Raw genomic sequence first — 16,292 nt, forward strand, 5'->3', positions numbered from 1 at the left:
TGTCGTGTGTTTGCAAGTTTGTTTTCTAGTTCTTCTAGGATTCAAGTTCAGAAGGACTGGGTAGGGGCATTCAGCCAGCAGAATCGATGGACTCTAGCACTGGCCTCCATCGGAGACCTGAGTTCCTATTTTTCAGTCTTACCTGTACTTTGAGCTACAATATTAGTATGCTCCTATGACTTTTTTTGTGTGTGTGCAAATTGGGGAAGAAAATTAAAATTGAGGTTTAATACTTGAAGGGCGTAGGAGGCAAAATCATGCAGAATAACAGATAATAGACCCACTGTTCCTGCTCAGAAGATGCAGGTGGAGAAGGTGACAGGTCTCGTCACATGGGCTTTGTCTTCTGTTCTGTGTCTCCGCTTGCCTCTCTAATGATGTGCGATCAGAAGTCTGCACTGAGTGCAGGGGACAGAGCCCTCACAGGAGATGAGAACAGAGTAGGGACTGCCGCTGGGTCTGTGAGCTGAAGCGTCCTGGTGCTTGTCCAGTCTGGTGGTGGGGTGGTTGAGAGGGGAGCAGAGGGTTGATTTCATGAGGGGAGCATATTAGGAGCCACCTCATTGCAAGCCTCCCCTCCCACCCCAAGTGCGGCGGACCCTTCTGTGGAGGATGCAGACTGGTTCCTGGGGCATCCCCGTCCCTTGGCAGGAAAGGAAGTCATGCCCTAAGGCTGCTTTTCCCTCTTTCTCTTAATTCCTCAGAGACACGAGCTTCCTTTCATGAAATCTGTTTTGATGAGGAGCCAGGTATCCAATCCAGCAAAGGGTGGACTCCTGGCCCTTCGTCCTCATGGTTTCCTTGAACTCCACCATTGAGGACGTGCCGTGGGGCCCACGTCTCCGTGTGTGACACGTGGTGAAAGTCACGTGTGTGTTGGGAGAGCCTGACCACAATGACATTGGGCCTTCCCTTCAGGGCCGGGTCTTGAAAGCGAGAATTGAGATACAGAATTTTTTGTGGCTTAAATTCAGTGGCTCCTCCAAGTCTCAGACTTATTTCTCATTTTTCTTGGTGGAGAGGTGGGAAAGGAGACAGAAAGATCTTTTTTTGATCTTACAATGCACAGTTAGTTCCGGGGAGAAGCTGGCAGTCCCTCCCACAGGTGGGTAGGGTTACTTTGTAGGCATGCAGACTCAGTGTTCACAAGGAGTCCCTGAACGTTTCATCAAATATTTATTGAGCTGCTAACAGCTGCCAGACAGTCTGGGTACACGTGGTAGCCGATGGTGACAAGGACAGGCCTGTCCTGAACACGTGCACATTTCTGAGCAAGCTGCTCCTAGTCGGTCATGAATCAGGCCTTGTGGAAGAAGCTACTTTCCAGGCTGGTCTTTGCTGCAAGTTGGGTTCAACCCTGGCCCAGAAGGTCCCAAACTTCCCAGTTCATGAGCCCTGGCTTCTCAGCAAGTCTCTTATGCAGCCCCTCAGTCAAAAGAAACACTTAATAATTCCATTATTAAGCAGTTGTTTAACTAGCTGTTCAAAACAGGCTGTTGCTAAGTGTAGAAAGAGAAGCAAATTAAGAAAAGCTTAGCCTTTTGCAGAAATTTATGTGCTTGGTTTAGTTTGAGGGCAAGCAGAAGTCTTGACATGTATGCTCTCTTTTTGTTGGATGTAGGGATTTTTTTAACCTAAATCTTTACAAAATTATGCAGAAAACACAAAATTCCCAGAAAATGGGAATCTCACTTTGACTTTTCACTTTCATGCACTGGAGAAGGAAATGGCAACCCACTCCAGTGTTCTTGCCTGGAGAATCCCAGGGACGGGGGAGCCTGGTGAGCTGCCGTCTATGGGGTCGCACAGAGTCGGACACGACTGAAGCGACTTAGCAGCAGCAGTGATGTTTTTGTTGTTTTCTGGACAAGACTGTAATCTCCTGAAGAACAGGCCCATGTTGACCTCAGTGTCAGTACTGGAGAGCCCTCAGGGGACACAGTATAACAGCGATAAACACAGCAAGAAATGTCCTAACCCCAGTCGAGACAGTCAAGGGCTATGCTTAGGACCTGGGCGATTTTAGGAATTCAGCTGGAAAATGCAGTCGTCACAAAACATCAACAGTAACTGTTGAAAAAGCCTGTTCTGTTTCTCTGTTAAACCTCAGTAGGTATAAAGCTTTAACTTCATTTAGTTCTTAATTTTAGAAGATCGGTGTTGAAACCAGATTGTCACATTTAAGGTGTGGGGCGAGGGAATGAAAGACAGTTCTTGTTGAAAGTGAGTCAATAAATGAGGCTCTTTGCAGGTGCCCCCACCTCCCTCCCCTGCAGTCCTGGCACTGATGTCACTTCCTGAGGGAGCCCGTCGGGGTGTCATAACCAGGCAGACTTCCTTACAGTTGCTTGTTTAATCATGTGTCTCCCAGATGGCTGAGACAGTGTCCACTGTCCCCACTCTCGTCCTCTGTCTGTCCCAACACCAGTGGTGGAACGAATGGATGAACAGATGAAGCCTCAAGTGAGGTTTTCTGTCTGATTCTTTGCGACCCCGTGAACTGTAGCCTGCCAGGCTCCTCTGTCTGTGGGATTCTCCAGGCAAGAATAGTGGAGTGGGTTATCATTTCCTTCTCCAGGGGATCTTCCCAACCCGGATTGAACCCGGATCTCCCTCATCGGAGGCAGACGCTTTAACCTCTGAGCCACCAGGGAAGCCCCTTGCTACAAGATGAAGTCTCAAAACAAGCCGAAGATGATCTGTTCAATTGGAAGCCGTCGGTCCTTCTTTCTGGTTTGCCTACTCGGGTTACCTGCACATGGCCCTGAGCTGCTTGTGTCACCACTGCGAGGCAGGGAGGAGACGTTTCTGCTGAGACGCAGCCTCTCGCGTCAGAGCCCTCGTCCTAGGAGGGACAGTGGGGACCCAGGGTGATGCTGTGTCATTACGGTTCTGAAGTGGTCGTTAGCCAGGGACACGAACCAGCAGACTTGTGTAGGCTTTCCTGACTCTCTGAGGCTGGTCTCACCAAGGGTCTCGCTGGGCCTTGTCTGCAGTCGCTGGGTCCTTTGCAGTCCCTGGTGGCTCGTGGTTGAGGAGGGGAAACAGACCTAGTCCTTTCTTGGTTGTCTGGTGCTCACCTTCCTGGGCCTCCAGGGAGACCCGCCCTCTCCCCTCCCACTCTCCTTTTTTTAGGTTCAAGACACTTCCATCATTGTTATTTTTTATTTTTATTTTTTTAAAGCGCCTAAATTAGTTTTGAACTCTTCACAAAAGACAGAATGTAGTGCTCATTTCACATCAGGCCCTCTGAGCAGCCTACATATTCAGAATGTCGTGGAGCCCTGTGTCACGGGGGTGGGGCCCGGGTGTTCCTGAGTCTCACATGTGTCCCTGCCACATTCCCTTGGGCTTCCAGAAGCTTCCGACCTGTGAGAGCCAGCAGCATCACATCAGGCAAATGGAGCTGGGGGACGGGCCGGCTGGTGGCTGGTCTCCCCATGGGCAAAGCTGGATGTTGCATGAGGTTGGGGAGTCCGGGAGGAATGGCTGGGGAGAAGGTAAGGACTGAAGCTGGGAGGAGAGAACAGTGCTAGTGGGCTGTGTTTGGAGAGAGAGAAGAAACCTGGCCGGTCTCCCACACTCGCTCCCCCTGCAGGGAGTGGTGGGCTAGTAGACAGAGTGGACAGTGGCAGGGCCATGTCCACAGAAGGTGTGTCATCTTTGCCGTCCAGAAGACCTCAGTGTGCACAACCCCAGGGGCGGCCACCTGCCTGCAGCAGCGGCCCTGGGCAAGAAGCCGGATGATGGAGCGGCTGTACAGTCCCATTGGAGCTTCTGGCACAAGTTTCTGTTGTAGAAAGAATAGTAAACCCCCAAAAGAAGCCACTGAGGGGCTCTCCTGAGTTGCCCGCTAGTCCTTTTTTGAAGGACAAACGTGAGCTGAGGAGTTGGCACTGAGTGAGGGCCTGAGACACGTGTGGTCTTTCCCTCCATCCGGTTTTCCTTGCACTTGGAGCTGTCGGCTTTTCTGAGCCTCTGGAGTGAGGCTAGGGCCCCTCATTAGAGGAGGTTTTCTTTGCAGAGACCAGGGTCCTTGGTCCTCCACCGCAGAGGGACACACGATGTCCCCGGGGAGGGCTCATCACCACAGCCCCCTCCTCTATCCAAGCAGCCTCCCCTGCTCCACCCCGCTGAGCTCCTACCGGAACCCCCGAGGTGGGGGTATGACTGGGGGCCTCTGCTCAGGGACAGTGGCCGGTCACCACTCCTCTGGTCTCGTTGGTACCTATGGGTACCAGGGCATCTCCTGAAGGAGGATGTCCGTGAACCAACAGCCATGTGTCAGTTCAGCAAAGCAGGCAGTTTAAATCAGACAAACGAGGCATTCCAGCAACTGTTTTCCTCTGAAAACCAGCGTAAGCACATGGACCACCAGTGAATGAGCAGGAGAAGGTGGTCTCTGCACCTCTGTCCTCAGGGCTGGCAGCACAGCTGCTCCCACACCCGCTAAACTGAGGCCGAACTGGATGGAAATGGGGTGGTAGGCTGATCTTGTCCTCTCCAAAATGCAGTGTTGTAAACTGGGGATCTATGTCCAGAGACGCACTTTATGCAAAGAACAAAACCAAAGGACTTGGGCAGTAAAATAAGTGCACGCAGCACATATATATATATATATACACACACACTCTTGCAAACGTTTTTACCAAGCGCTGGGTATACAAGCTGTGTCGAGGGGACTTCCATGCAGCCTGCAGGGTGAGCCCAGTCACTACGGCTCTGGATTCTGCTAAATCGCCCCTTGGGAGCAGAAACGCTGCTTTTGCTCCAGTGACCTTCAAAGTGCCTTCTAGATCAGGGCTGCCCCTCTGGAAAACCTTCCTTGCTCTGAATAGTCAGTGCCGTTACTGGGAGGTCCTGTTGCGTAGTGACATCCCTTTCGGGGGTGGCTGCAGGCACGAGGTAGTCCTCACCGTGAACTTGGGAGCTTGCTGCTGCAGACTTACTCACCGAGAGAGAAAGGTGGGGGCCGGGGAGGAGCTGTGAGAACCAGGAAGGCCGTATGCAGCTCTTTCCTTGGCAGTGCCCCTCCTGAAGTCTTCCAAGGCCGTTTCAACCCCAGGTTTAGAGTGGGGTGCGGGAGCGGGGTTCAGAGGCTGGCATTTTGCTGAATGTCGGGATCACGGCCAGGAAGCCCAGTGGAGACGCAGACCTACCTAGCACACCTGGTTAGACCCGCCAACCCCCAACTTCAGAGACCACAGGAAAGTTTTCCTCTCTTTGGCCTAAGACCTGCCTTGGCAAACCCTTGGAATTGACAAAGCAAACTTCCATCCTCCCTGGGAAACCCCATTCTCACCCGCAGGAATGTGATTTAGCCTAGTGACCCAGATAAGGCCAGTCAGCCAGTCACACCTTGTACAGAATCCACACCCTTCCCGAAGATGCAGTGATCCAGTCTCGTCCAGTTTTGTTTATACTTTCGGTTTTTAGACAGTTACACGATTGGGCATTTATTTATTTATTTAAATTTATTTATTTAAATTGGAGGCTAATTACAATATTGTAGTGGTTTTTGCCATACATTGACATGAATCAGCCATGGGTGTACATGTGGGTATTTAAATGAAGCCAGAGCTCCACTCTGCTGAAGCATCTTCCTGCATCTTCTCCTGGAAAGACGCTGAGGATGCCAGGTCCCCGGGGAGGGACAGGCTTCCTTTGACATGTGCACATGGAGGTTGGGAAGAACAGAGAGAGGGTCTTGTGTTCAGGACTGATGGGCAGTGGGGGAGGACCTTCATCTTTGAAACTAGAACCCACCGTTGAATCTTGGGTGCATACGAAATATTATAAATTATGGTTAAATTCACTATATTATCAGCTAAATGTGGTTTGCTGGACAGAGTCTATGAGAAAATAGATCACCTGTAAGTAACTCTTGGGCTTCCCTGGTGGCTCGGATGGTGAAGAATCTGCCTGCAATGCGGGAGACCTGGATTCGATCCCTGGGTTGGGAAGATCCCCTGGAGGAGGAAATAATAACCCACTCTAGTATTCTTGCCTGGAGATGTCCATGGATGGCAGGTCCATGTGGTTGCAAAGAGTCGTTTAGAACACAACCTGTTCATAAGGTGGGGGACTGGAGTTTGAGCTCCCAGTTAGAGTCTCAGTTTCAGCAAGGTTCTGGGAAAGATGTTGGAATGAATGAGAGAAGAAAAGGACCTTACAGGGATGGGGAGGGGAGAGTGAGATGGACAAGCTCAGCGAAGGCAGTGCTGACCGTTGGCCAGTGCATGGCCAGCCTCACAGCTGAGGACGGTCTGGCTCAGTGGGCCCCTCTTCCATAGTCAGTCACTGGCTGGATGCAGAGGACACAGTTCCGTAAGACCTGGTTTCTGCCTCTCAACTTCGTCAGAGTGTCGTGGAACGAGCAGACAGGACCAGAGCTGCAGAGCTGTGTGGCGAGGGCTGAAATGGTGGTGCACATGGGGTTCCCCTGAGGACGGGGGGGGGGGCATCTGAGTTGGGAGGAAGGAGACTGTGCCTCCCAAGAAAGAGCTGATTTGAGTTAAAGATAGTTAGGCAGAGCACATGTCTGTTAGGAAAGGAGAAGCATCTTCAGGTATTCCAAAAAGAGAAGCTAATAGAAGGATCCTCTTACTCAGCTGAGAAATGAGAGAAGCCAGAAGAGTTCAGGCGGACAGTAGCGGGAAGGTGCTGCCTCCCAAGGCTGGAGGGAAATGGGGGGCCACCTGGCCCCTCTGTATAGGAGTGAGGCCCTGGGAAGGGGGCTCAGACAGGCGGGGACCCCAGCAAGAGTGGGAGCTAAGGAGGGGTTGCTGAACAAGCCTTGGCTGAGACCTGAGCAGAGGGGAAACCCTGCGTCTCCCTTCACTCCCCACTCTGTGTCTCCCACGGGCCCACCCACTGGCCAACATGGCCGGAAGCCATTGGTCAGGAGAGCATGGGGACTGTGGTTTCCCAACACAGACAAGAATGGCTGCAAATGGCTCCGAGAGCCAGCAAGGAAGTGGCCGAGAACATCACAGCATGAGGAGGGGTCGCTGTGAGTGTCAACATTCGTAGAGGGAAGGTGTGGCGGGCTGGGCTGAGACGCGACTCTTTCTGAGGTCCAGGGGCAGCCAGGGACACTCGATGCAGTGGTGCACACGGGAAGGACACTGTGGCTGGGGGGCGAGTGAGTCAGACCGTAGGACCGGAGACTGGTCAGGGTAGCTAGCCATCCCAGTGGAGGTATTGGAGCTGGGGCAAGGCCAGGACTGTTGAAACGCTCCAAACCTCAGGCCAAACCAGTGAGATGGGAAGGGAAAGGAAGAGGGCTGGGATGACCCTGGGGTTTGGCCAGCACGCGGCAGTGCTGGGGCTGGAGCCGGGTTCCCTGCTGCCAGGTCTGCCCCTTCACTGTCATGGCTGCACGGCGGGTCCTGGTCTCTGTGCTGTGCTGTGACTCAGGGCTCTGTGCACTCACCCCTGAGCATCCAGATTTCTGGGTTGTCTTCCAGTGTCGTCTTTTCTATAATTTACCCTAATGTGTTACGAAAACCTCCTTATTTGTACGTGAGCCTGTTATATGTTCCTGAATTTCAAATTCGAGTACAAGTTCTTATTTAAAAATTACTGATCATGGTTGTTTTCAGAGAATTCTCATTACGAATGAAAAGAAATGTTCCCTTCTAAAGTTCATACGGTCCAGAATCCAGCTGGTAGACAATGGATTTCACAATATTCCCATCTAAAATTCTTTCTTGTAGCTCTGTTCATAAATATCTCTGGCTGAGCTCCCGTAATTTACAAGACTGGCTACAAAACCACTGATTGAATTGCAGCCCTTGTTACTGAATAGAGGTCAAAGTATTAGTTCTAAATAATGCAAGTTGGTATGTTACTCGGAAATTCCAGGAAAAGCTTTTTTCCGTGATTTTCAGTTTCGTTCCAAGCAAAAGACAACAATCACATTGTTCATAGAATACTAAGTCACTGGTCGTTTAAGAAGTGTGTTGCCCCAATTAGAAACTCAGATACACATGTGTTTTACTGGATCCTGAAACTTACATAAAGCTTTAAGCGCACACTTTTTAGTGTTGTAAAAATTTGAACATATTCTTGTTAGAATAACATGGTGGTATGTAATGATGAGTTGTTGGTACAGATATTATAGTAAGGCAGGATGACGGATACAAAATTCACATCCATATAAACTTGAATAATTGTGCAAATCACAGTTCTTACTCCAAAAGAGTTAAGCAGTCTTGTTCTGAAGGCAGCCACATGAACCTGTTAAAATGATAAATATAAATATATGGCATTAGAATACGCTTTGGTAAAGCCATTTGGTGAGCTGCCTGGGCTTCCCGGGTGCCTCAGTGGTAAAGAACCTGCCTGCCAATGTAGGAGGCAAGCCTGGTGGGCTACACAGTCCATGGGTCACAAAGAGTTGGACATGACTGAGCAACTGAACAACAGCAACTGGAACCCATAGAGTAAGGGGTTTAATTCACCTTAGGGAATTCGCAATGGCTTCTCAAAGGTGACACCTGCAGATATTCTTACAGCATTAGACCAAGGAAGGTTTAGGCTTTTCTAAAGCGGTTTTTACCGAGTTTCCACTATTATATCGAGCCATCCTTCCAACCATATTGTTCTTAATGTAGGGTCAACTGTCATCTTGGCTTGCAAAGAACTTTACGGTTTCACCTCAGAGAGTCCCACAGGCTGGAGGACCCCCCCATCTGTGGGCCAACGGACAGCTTCCTTTACCTGTGCTAGACCGCCCTCTAGGACGAGCCTTTGCCATGTCACCACCTTGAGTTTATCATGGATCCTGCCCATCTCCTAGAGGCCAGCAGAGATACACACACGTCCACATCTCTTATTTTATAGATGGTGCTGAAGCACGGATGACAGAAATGGCTTTACTCAAGATTCAGGAGACAGTTTAGATCTAGACCTGGCCGCCGGTCCTCTATGGAACATTCTCAAACCACCCAACATGAAAGTAAGGCTTCCCTGCACCCCTCGAGCCCTTAGGATCAGCTTCACCCCTGGGTCCTTGGTTACAGAAGGTCTCATAGCGCCCTCTGGCTGTGGTGTCAAGACACTGTCTTCATCCAGCCAGAGTACAGGAGGGATACTGTCTGCTCTTCTGCAGCTCGTAACAGGACCTTTGTTATTACCAACTGTGTGGTCAGTGCCTATGAATGGACATGGAAATAGGCATAAGCTGTCTGCTTTATTTCAAGATTGTGAGAAGCAGCAATAGCCACAATGCCTGTCCCTCCCAGAATAGGTGAGGATGGGCAGGCGATGCTGGGTGTTAGGTTCATTCTGCGGCTGGTGTTAGATTTTGAATCCAACCTTGGTGCCGGGGTGAGTCAGGATGTTGCTGATACGGTTGATTCAGATGCAACCCCCGGCTCTTCAGGCCCCTCACCTCTCTGAACAGTAGACCTCAGAAGGCATCTTCTGATGAAGGGAGCTGGGTAAGTGGACCTCAGAGAAGCTCCCGGGTCTGCATCTGTGGAGCCTCCCTGGTCCCAGATGGAATCAACTCTTTAACTATGATTCTCCCTGGGAATCCCCCTCAGTGGGCACAAGCTAGGGGCAAAAGAAGACAAACCTGTCAGGATCTGGAGTGGAGGAGCAGAGGAGATCTCTGCATGAGGTCAGGTTTTTTTCTGCATGTGAGAGGATTTTGCCAGATTGGGACCCTACCTCAAGGTCTGTATACACCTTGCTCCTTCTCTTCTACCTTTAACGTTGTCTTCAGAATATTTTTGCAACCCTGGACTATACAGTCCATGGAATTCTCCAGGCCTGAATACTGGAGTGGGTAGCTTTTCCCTTCTCCAGCGGATCTTTCCAACCCAGGGCTTGAACCCAGGTTTCCCACATTGTAGGCAGATTCTGTACCAGCTGAGCCAAAAGGGAAGGCCCTCAGAATACCCGTCTTGACTTGTATCATGAAGACTTCCAGGACCTGACTTAAGTCAGGGTTATCTCACTGTGGACAATGACTGCAGCCATAAAATCAAGACGCTTGCTCCTTGGAAGAAAAGTTATGACAAACCCAGACAGCATATTAAAAAGCAGAAACATCATTTTGCCGACAAAGGCTCATATAGTCAAGGCTATGGTTTTTCCAGTGGTCATATACGGATGTGAGAGCTGGACCATAAAGAAAGCTGAGCACCAAAGAAGATGCTTTTGAACTGTGGTGTTGGAGAGGACTCTGAGAGTCCCTTGGACTGCAAGGAGATCCAACCAGTCCATCCTAAAGGAGATCAGTCCTGAATATTCATTGGAAGGACTGATGCTGAAGCTGAAACTCCAATACTTTGGCCGCCTGATGTGAAGAACCGACTTATTGGAAAATGACTCATTGGAAAAGACCCTGATGCTGAGAAAGATTGAGGGTGGGAGGAGAAGGGGATGATAGAGGATGAGGTGGTTGGATGGCATCACTGACTCGATGGACATGAGTTTGAGTAAGCTCTGGGAGATGGTGAAGGACAGGGAAGCCTGGCATGCTGCAGTCTATGAGGTTGCAAAGAGTTGGACACGACTGAGTGAGTGAACAACAGCAACAATTGACGGACCATTCTCGGATCTCAGGGCTGGCTCTGGGACGGGCAAGCTTTGGGCCTGGGTTGTGACAGAATGTGAGGGAGGTGCTTAGGGTTGTCAGCGCCTCTTAAATCATCCTGGAAAGAGAGCCACTTACTTCTGCACAGGCTGCCACTGGCTCTATCACAGGAGTAAGCTCCAGGAGATGGTGAAGGACAGGGAAGCCTGGGTGCTGCAGTCCGTGGGGTCGCCAAGAGTCGGACATAACTGAGCGACTGAACGATGTCTTGAAGCATTGAGCTTGGAGTCGGACGCCTGTGTTCAAATCCTAGCTTGAAGCAGTGGAGAAGAGCATAGCCTTTGGGATGGGAGAGCTGTGGGACCCTCAGGTGACTTCTCTAACCTGCCCAGGCGTCCATCTGATGGTGCATAAAACAGGGATAGTCCTGTTGGCCTCATAGGGTTACCAGTGCCATCTTGTTTCTGAAGCGGCTGGCGCGGGGGTCTGACATGCACGCGCCTGGTAAACGATGATGAGCACCCTCCCTGATTCCATCTCTGATCCTTCACTGAGAGCAGGGGAACCATGCTCCCTTGCCGGGAAGGCCGGGCTGGCCTGATGGGCAGAGGCCATGGAGCCGCACGTTCACGGGGGGAGAGCACAGACACTGTGCGGTGGGCGTCTGCGCCGAGGGAGGAAGGACGAACGTGCACTGTTGGTTTCCTGTGAATTTGTGTCCGGATTTCTCATAGTTCAGTACTACCCTCAACTCTCTGGGGTCCCCCAGCCAGTTAGCATCTTTGATCCGAGGCCCCTCTAATGTGGTTTCCTTCCCAGAGCCTGACCTCAGATCAAGTCAGCTTGGTCCGTCCTGCTCTGGTGGCCCCCGGGGTGTTTTGCATCTTTGTCTTTAGAGTTTGGGGTATTTTGTAGATAATACGCAGCTCATTGTCTTGACATCACAACTCCTTGCTTGAGGCCTCCTGTGTACTTAGCACTTGCCTCCTATGAGCTGTGTTAAATTGAACCTGGTTCAAATTTCCCTGTGATATTTTGGAATATTGTTGGAGTGTGTGTGTGTGAGAGAGAGATAATTGATGATGTCTTCTATTTTGAATAACACAATCTTGAACTATGCCTTGGCTTTTTCATTCTAGCAGTTTTTCAAAAGTTTTCTTGAAACAAGTGCGGGTGGATTTCAGAGTTTACCATCATAAGGAATGCACAACCCATAGGCAAAATTTGCATTCTTCCCTTTTCATTTATGAATTAGAGGAAAAAAACATTTTATTAATAGTAATTGAATAGTAATTGCAAATAGTTTTTATGTGATCGGCAGGCCTGGTTTTCTGTTAGCAACTCCTAAACAAAATAGCTAAGCCTCCGCTGATGGAGGTTCTTCTTGGCATGACGGGGCTAACTCCCTGCTTTGTTTCTGCTGCAGGCGGTGACTGCGGAGCCCAATGTGCACGGCGGGCGGGAAGGCCAGGCCGGAGGCCCCCAGGAAGAAGGCCTGCGCGTGGGGCCGGGGGACATCGAGGCGCGCGTGGGTCTGAGCCGCGCTGACCTGCGCCCGCGGGCCCCCGGCCCCGAGAACATGACCACGGCGCAGAACGGCCACGGGCGCGGAGCTGCGGTACCTGGTTCCATCTCTGACCCCAAGGACCCCGGCATGGGGACCCACTCGGCGTGCCGCAACGGCGGCTGCAGTGGCGGCGGCGCAGGCGCCCGGGAGGCGCGGCTCAGCCCGGCCCGCATTCTGCGCCTCTTCTCTGCCGGCCCTGGCAGGACGCGCGCCGACCGCGAGCGGCCCCGGCCCGCCGGCCTCGTGGGCAGCTCGTCCACGTGGAACGCCCTGGCCTCCTTCCGGAAAATGGGCTCTTTCAAAAAACTCAAGTCCTCGGTCCTCCAGGGCATTCAGAACCGGGAGGGGTGGGATACGGCGAAGGAGGGAACCTCGGACCGCGATCTGGGCAAGTCCGTCCCCAACGGCGAGGCGGCCGGGGCCCTTGGGGGCAGGTGTGCCCCTGGGCCCGGCTTCGCCTCTGACGGTTCGGACCCCGAGGAACCGGACGAAGGCTTCGCGCGTAATGCCCTCCGGTCACGGAGCCTCCGACGTGCCTACGGCCTGGGGCGCATCCGCCTCCTCGACCCGGAGCCCCTCCGGCCGGCGGCGTGCGAGGCACCGGAGTGCCTAGCACGCGAGCCCGAGCGGAACGGTGTCTGCCGGCGCAGCAAGAGCACGGACAGCCTGACCTTCCTCGGGAAGAGCTCCTTCCGAAGGAAGTCCGCCTCGCACTTGGCCGAGCTGCGGGCCGCGCAGGAGGGCCGGGGGCCCCGCAGGACCCTGAGCGGCTCTTCCGCCGACTCCGACGGCTCGGGCGGGGCCCCCACGAGGCCCAGGCGCTGGAGGAGCCCGCTGCGGGTGCCGGACCTGGCTCGCGTGCTCCGGCTCGCGGGGGGTGGCACGGCCGGCCGGACTGGTGACCCCGGGAGCGCAGCGCCTGGGCCGCGGCCACTCAGCCGGCTGCACGATGACTACTCCCGCCGCGCGGCCGCTGCCCCCGAGGGGTGCGGACGGGGGCGTGCGGAGCCCCGAGACCCGGTCCCAGTGGGTGCAGGAGGACCGCCCAGGGCAGTGGTCCCAGGAGGTGCGGCTCCTCGCGCCCAGGGCTCTCTGTCCAGCCCACCGGCCCGGGAGATGTCGGACAGAGACTCCGACGAACCGGGACCTGGTGACCGGTTTCCCTCGGAGCCTGAGCATCCTCTAGGGCCTCTGAGGCCCACCACGCCCAAGCCTCCCAGCCCTCGGAGCCCCGATGCAGCGAGTGCCAAGTGTCCCAGCAGTGTCAGCGCGCTGTCCCTTAGCTCAGCGGACAGCGAGGAAAGGGCCGAGGGGCCCGCGCAGAGGGAGCAAGGTCTCGGGTCCTCCCAGGAGGCCTTGCAAGCCACCTGTGACCAGGGCAGGGAGGACAGTGGAGCCAGCAGTCACGCTCAGCCCAGCCATGGAGGGGCGGACGGTCCAGAAGACAAGACAGAAGAGGTAAGGATCCTTGGTGGCCTGCCAAGTATGACAGGTGCCTGTTAGGGCCACCCTCCTCCCCCTGAGATGGGCACAGGTGGTCCCTTCACCTGCCTGGAGGTAGTGCTCCCAGCTGTGTTGCCCTCAGGAGTCTTCTTGTTAGGTTGCTGTTTCTCAGGTTAAGAAGTGACCTCTCTCTTTGTTGTGAAATGTACCGCTGTTGTGTGAAGCTGCTGGAGGTGGCATTTATACCACACAGTTCCTCCAGGAGAGATGAGCCCAGCTCTGAGCTAGATTTGGGAGAAAAGTTGAAGGCATCTCTCTTGTACTCCATGTAGCTAATAGGGGCTCTCAAAATTCGAATCTTTGAGACATTATTAGTATTATGACTTTCCTTCTCCTTCTGCTTTGAACTGTTTCCATGCCCTTTCCAACAGAGTTCGTGTGAATGAGATTCTTTGTTAAGAGACCATTACATGTTCTAAGTCGGCTTCATTTCCCAAGAGTGAATTAGAAACGTGCACTGTTATACCTGTCAACCCTGAGTGATGATAGCTCAGAAATTTTTATGATGGTTATTGTACTTATTTTTAGAGTAGAACACAAGCACCTCATGAATCAAATTCACTAATAACTGTCAAGGCTCTGAGAGCAATGTTCTTTTCATTTCCTGTCAAGGATCCAGGCAGCCTTACTGTGTAATTTCTACTCTATAAATGCATTCAGTAACGTTCCCTTACAGAGCTGAGAGCAGAGGAGATGCATGCTTCTGTCTGTATTGCAAAGGATTCTTCCCATAAGCTCCTAGACTGTGTGGTTTTTGTTTAGTTACTCAGTTGTGTCCAACTCTTTGTGACCCCATGGACTGTAGCCCACCAGGCTCCTCTGTTCATGGGATTCTCCAGGCAAAAATACTGGAGTGGGCTGACATTTCCTCTCCGAAGGATCTTCCCCATCCAGGAATTGAACCTGTGCCTCCTGTATTGGCAGGCGGATTCTTTACCACTGAGCCACCAGGGAAGCTAGACTATATCACAGGTATAAATTGTGCCAGCAGCGATTCCTTCTCGTTGGCCCGCAAAGAGGACCTCAGTTTTGCCTTCATGCCTGCAGAGGGCGTGATGATGCAGCAAACTCAGAAGCTGAACTATTTTGTAACCTCTGCATTATAGGGAGCCTTAGAAAGGGGGCCTACCACAGACCACTTTCAGATCTAAGTCCGCCTCACCCGTCCCTGGGTAGCCAGAGAGTGAGACTGCCTCACTTTTTCTGGATCCAGGCTTGAATGGAGACCTCAGGGCCAATCTGTCTTCCAGAGGTCCTGTTTGTTGATGACCACTTGCTCATTTGCATATTCCTAAAAGGAGTGCGTGTAGCAGTTGTAAGGAAATGGGACTCAGTGCTAGCCAAGGGAAGAGTCCTGCCTTTGCTATGGGTTGTGTTATCCATCAAGGCCTGAGCCAGTCTGGGCTTCACTTCTGCCTGGATGATAAGATGACCAGTAATTCCTTACACCAAGCACCCCGTTCTGCCATACTGATAGTTTAGGACACCCCCCTCCTCCTCAAAAGAGGGATTTGCTGTGGTCAAGAGGGTTCTTTGTGTTAAAGGTGGGGACTTCATTTTCTGTTTAACAAAATTAGTAATAATTTTTAAAAAGCCATTAAAGTATTTTATTCCTGAGCACATATTAATTAAATATATTCAGGAGTTAGTTTCTGACTTATTTACTTCCCAGGGTAATTTTTGACCATTATACAATTTCACGTTTATATTTGCTGTTCTTAGTTTATGGCACTTAGTTTCTACCCACAAGGGATCACTGAAGAGAGAAAGCAGGACATGAGTAGTTAATAGTGTGTGCATGTGGATAATGCTACAGATTTTCTTTAAGATGTTTATTACATTTTTAGGTTGCATTCATTTCTGCAAAATTCTTATGTAACACATCAAGTGTCCTCTTATACGTGCTTGTTAAAGTAAATGACGAACAGAGAAAAGACTGATTTTGCCCAATTTACGTGGTGTATGCTGGTAATCTTCAGCATATCTTCTTTGTTACTTGCAGAGAAGTACTTGTAAAATATAACATGAAACCTTCTCTTTTATTTTGTCATTTAGAAGCAAAGTACAAGTGAAATGAAGCAAACAAAACAAACCAGAAAGCACCTTGCTTTAAAATGCAGCAATTTCACTCTTGCTAGGTTAGAAGCAGTATTTGTCAATCTTATATAGCCACAATAAAACTAAGTATCAGCCTTTACTATGCTTTAATGTACACTGGGTTATTTTCTTAGTTTATTGATAGTATGGTTCCACTTGGGGGCTTCCTAGGTGGAGCTAGTAGTCAAGAACCTGCCTGCCAATGCAGGAGACACAAGAGATGTGGGTTCAATCCCTGGGTCCAGAAGATCCCCTGGAGGAGGGCATGGCAACCCACTCGAGTATTCTTGCCTGGAGAATCCTGTGGACAGAGGAGCCTGGAGGGCTACAGTCCGTGGGGTCACCAAGAGTTGGACATGACTGAAGCAACTTAGTACGTAGTATATATGATTCCACTTACGTGTTTAAAGCTAGCTTGAGCTACAGTTATTGTTGAACTTTAAAGGATTGAAAGCTGTACATTTTATGATATTTAAAATGCTTATTATCATGCAGTTTTAAATAAAGGAGAATAACTTCTTAGAATCATTTAGAAATAAAAGTGACAATCTTTGAAACACTGCATACAGTGGAACA

The 16,292-nt window shown here is 51.2% G+C and overlaps 1 protein-coding gene across 2 annotated transcripts in view; it reads left to right on the forward strand.

Moving 5' to 3' along the window:
* Window positions 1-16,292, forward strand: part of SPATA13 (spermatogenesis associated 13) — a 290,432-nt gene that overhangs the window by 218,526 nt on the left and 55,614 nt on the right. For both annotated transcript variants that reach the window (XM_059892241.1, XM_059892242.1), the window contains one exon: window positions 11,976-13,574. In XM_059892241.1, the coding sequence (XP_059748224.1) occupies window positions 11,976-13,574 (1,599 nt within the window). The remainder of the gene's footprint in view (window positions 1-11,975; window positions 13,575-16,292) is intronic.

The sequence above is a fragment of the Bos taurus genome, chromosome 12 (assembly GCF_002263795.3).
Source record: "Bos taurus isolate L1 Dominette 01449 registration number 42190680 breed Hereford chromosome 12, ARS-UCD2.0, whole genome shotgun sequence".
NCBI lineage: Eukaryota > Metazoa > Chordata > Mammalia > Artiodactyla > Bovidae > Bos > Bos taurus.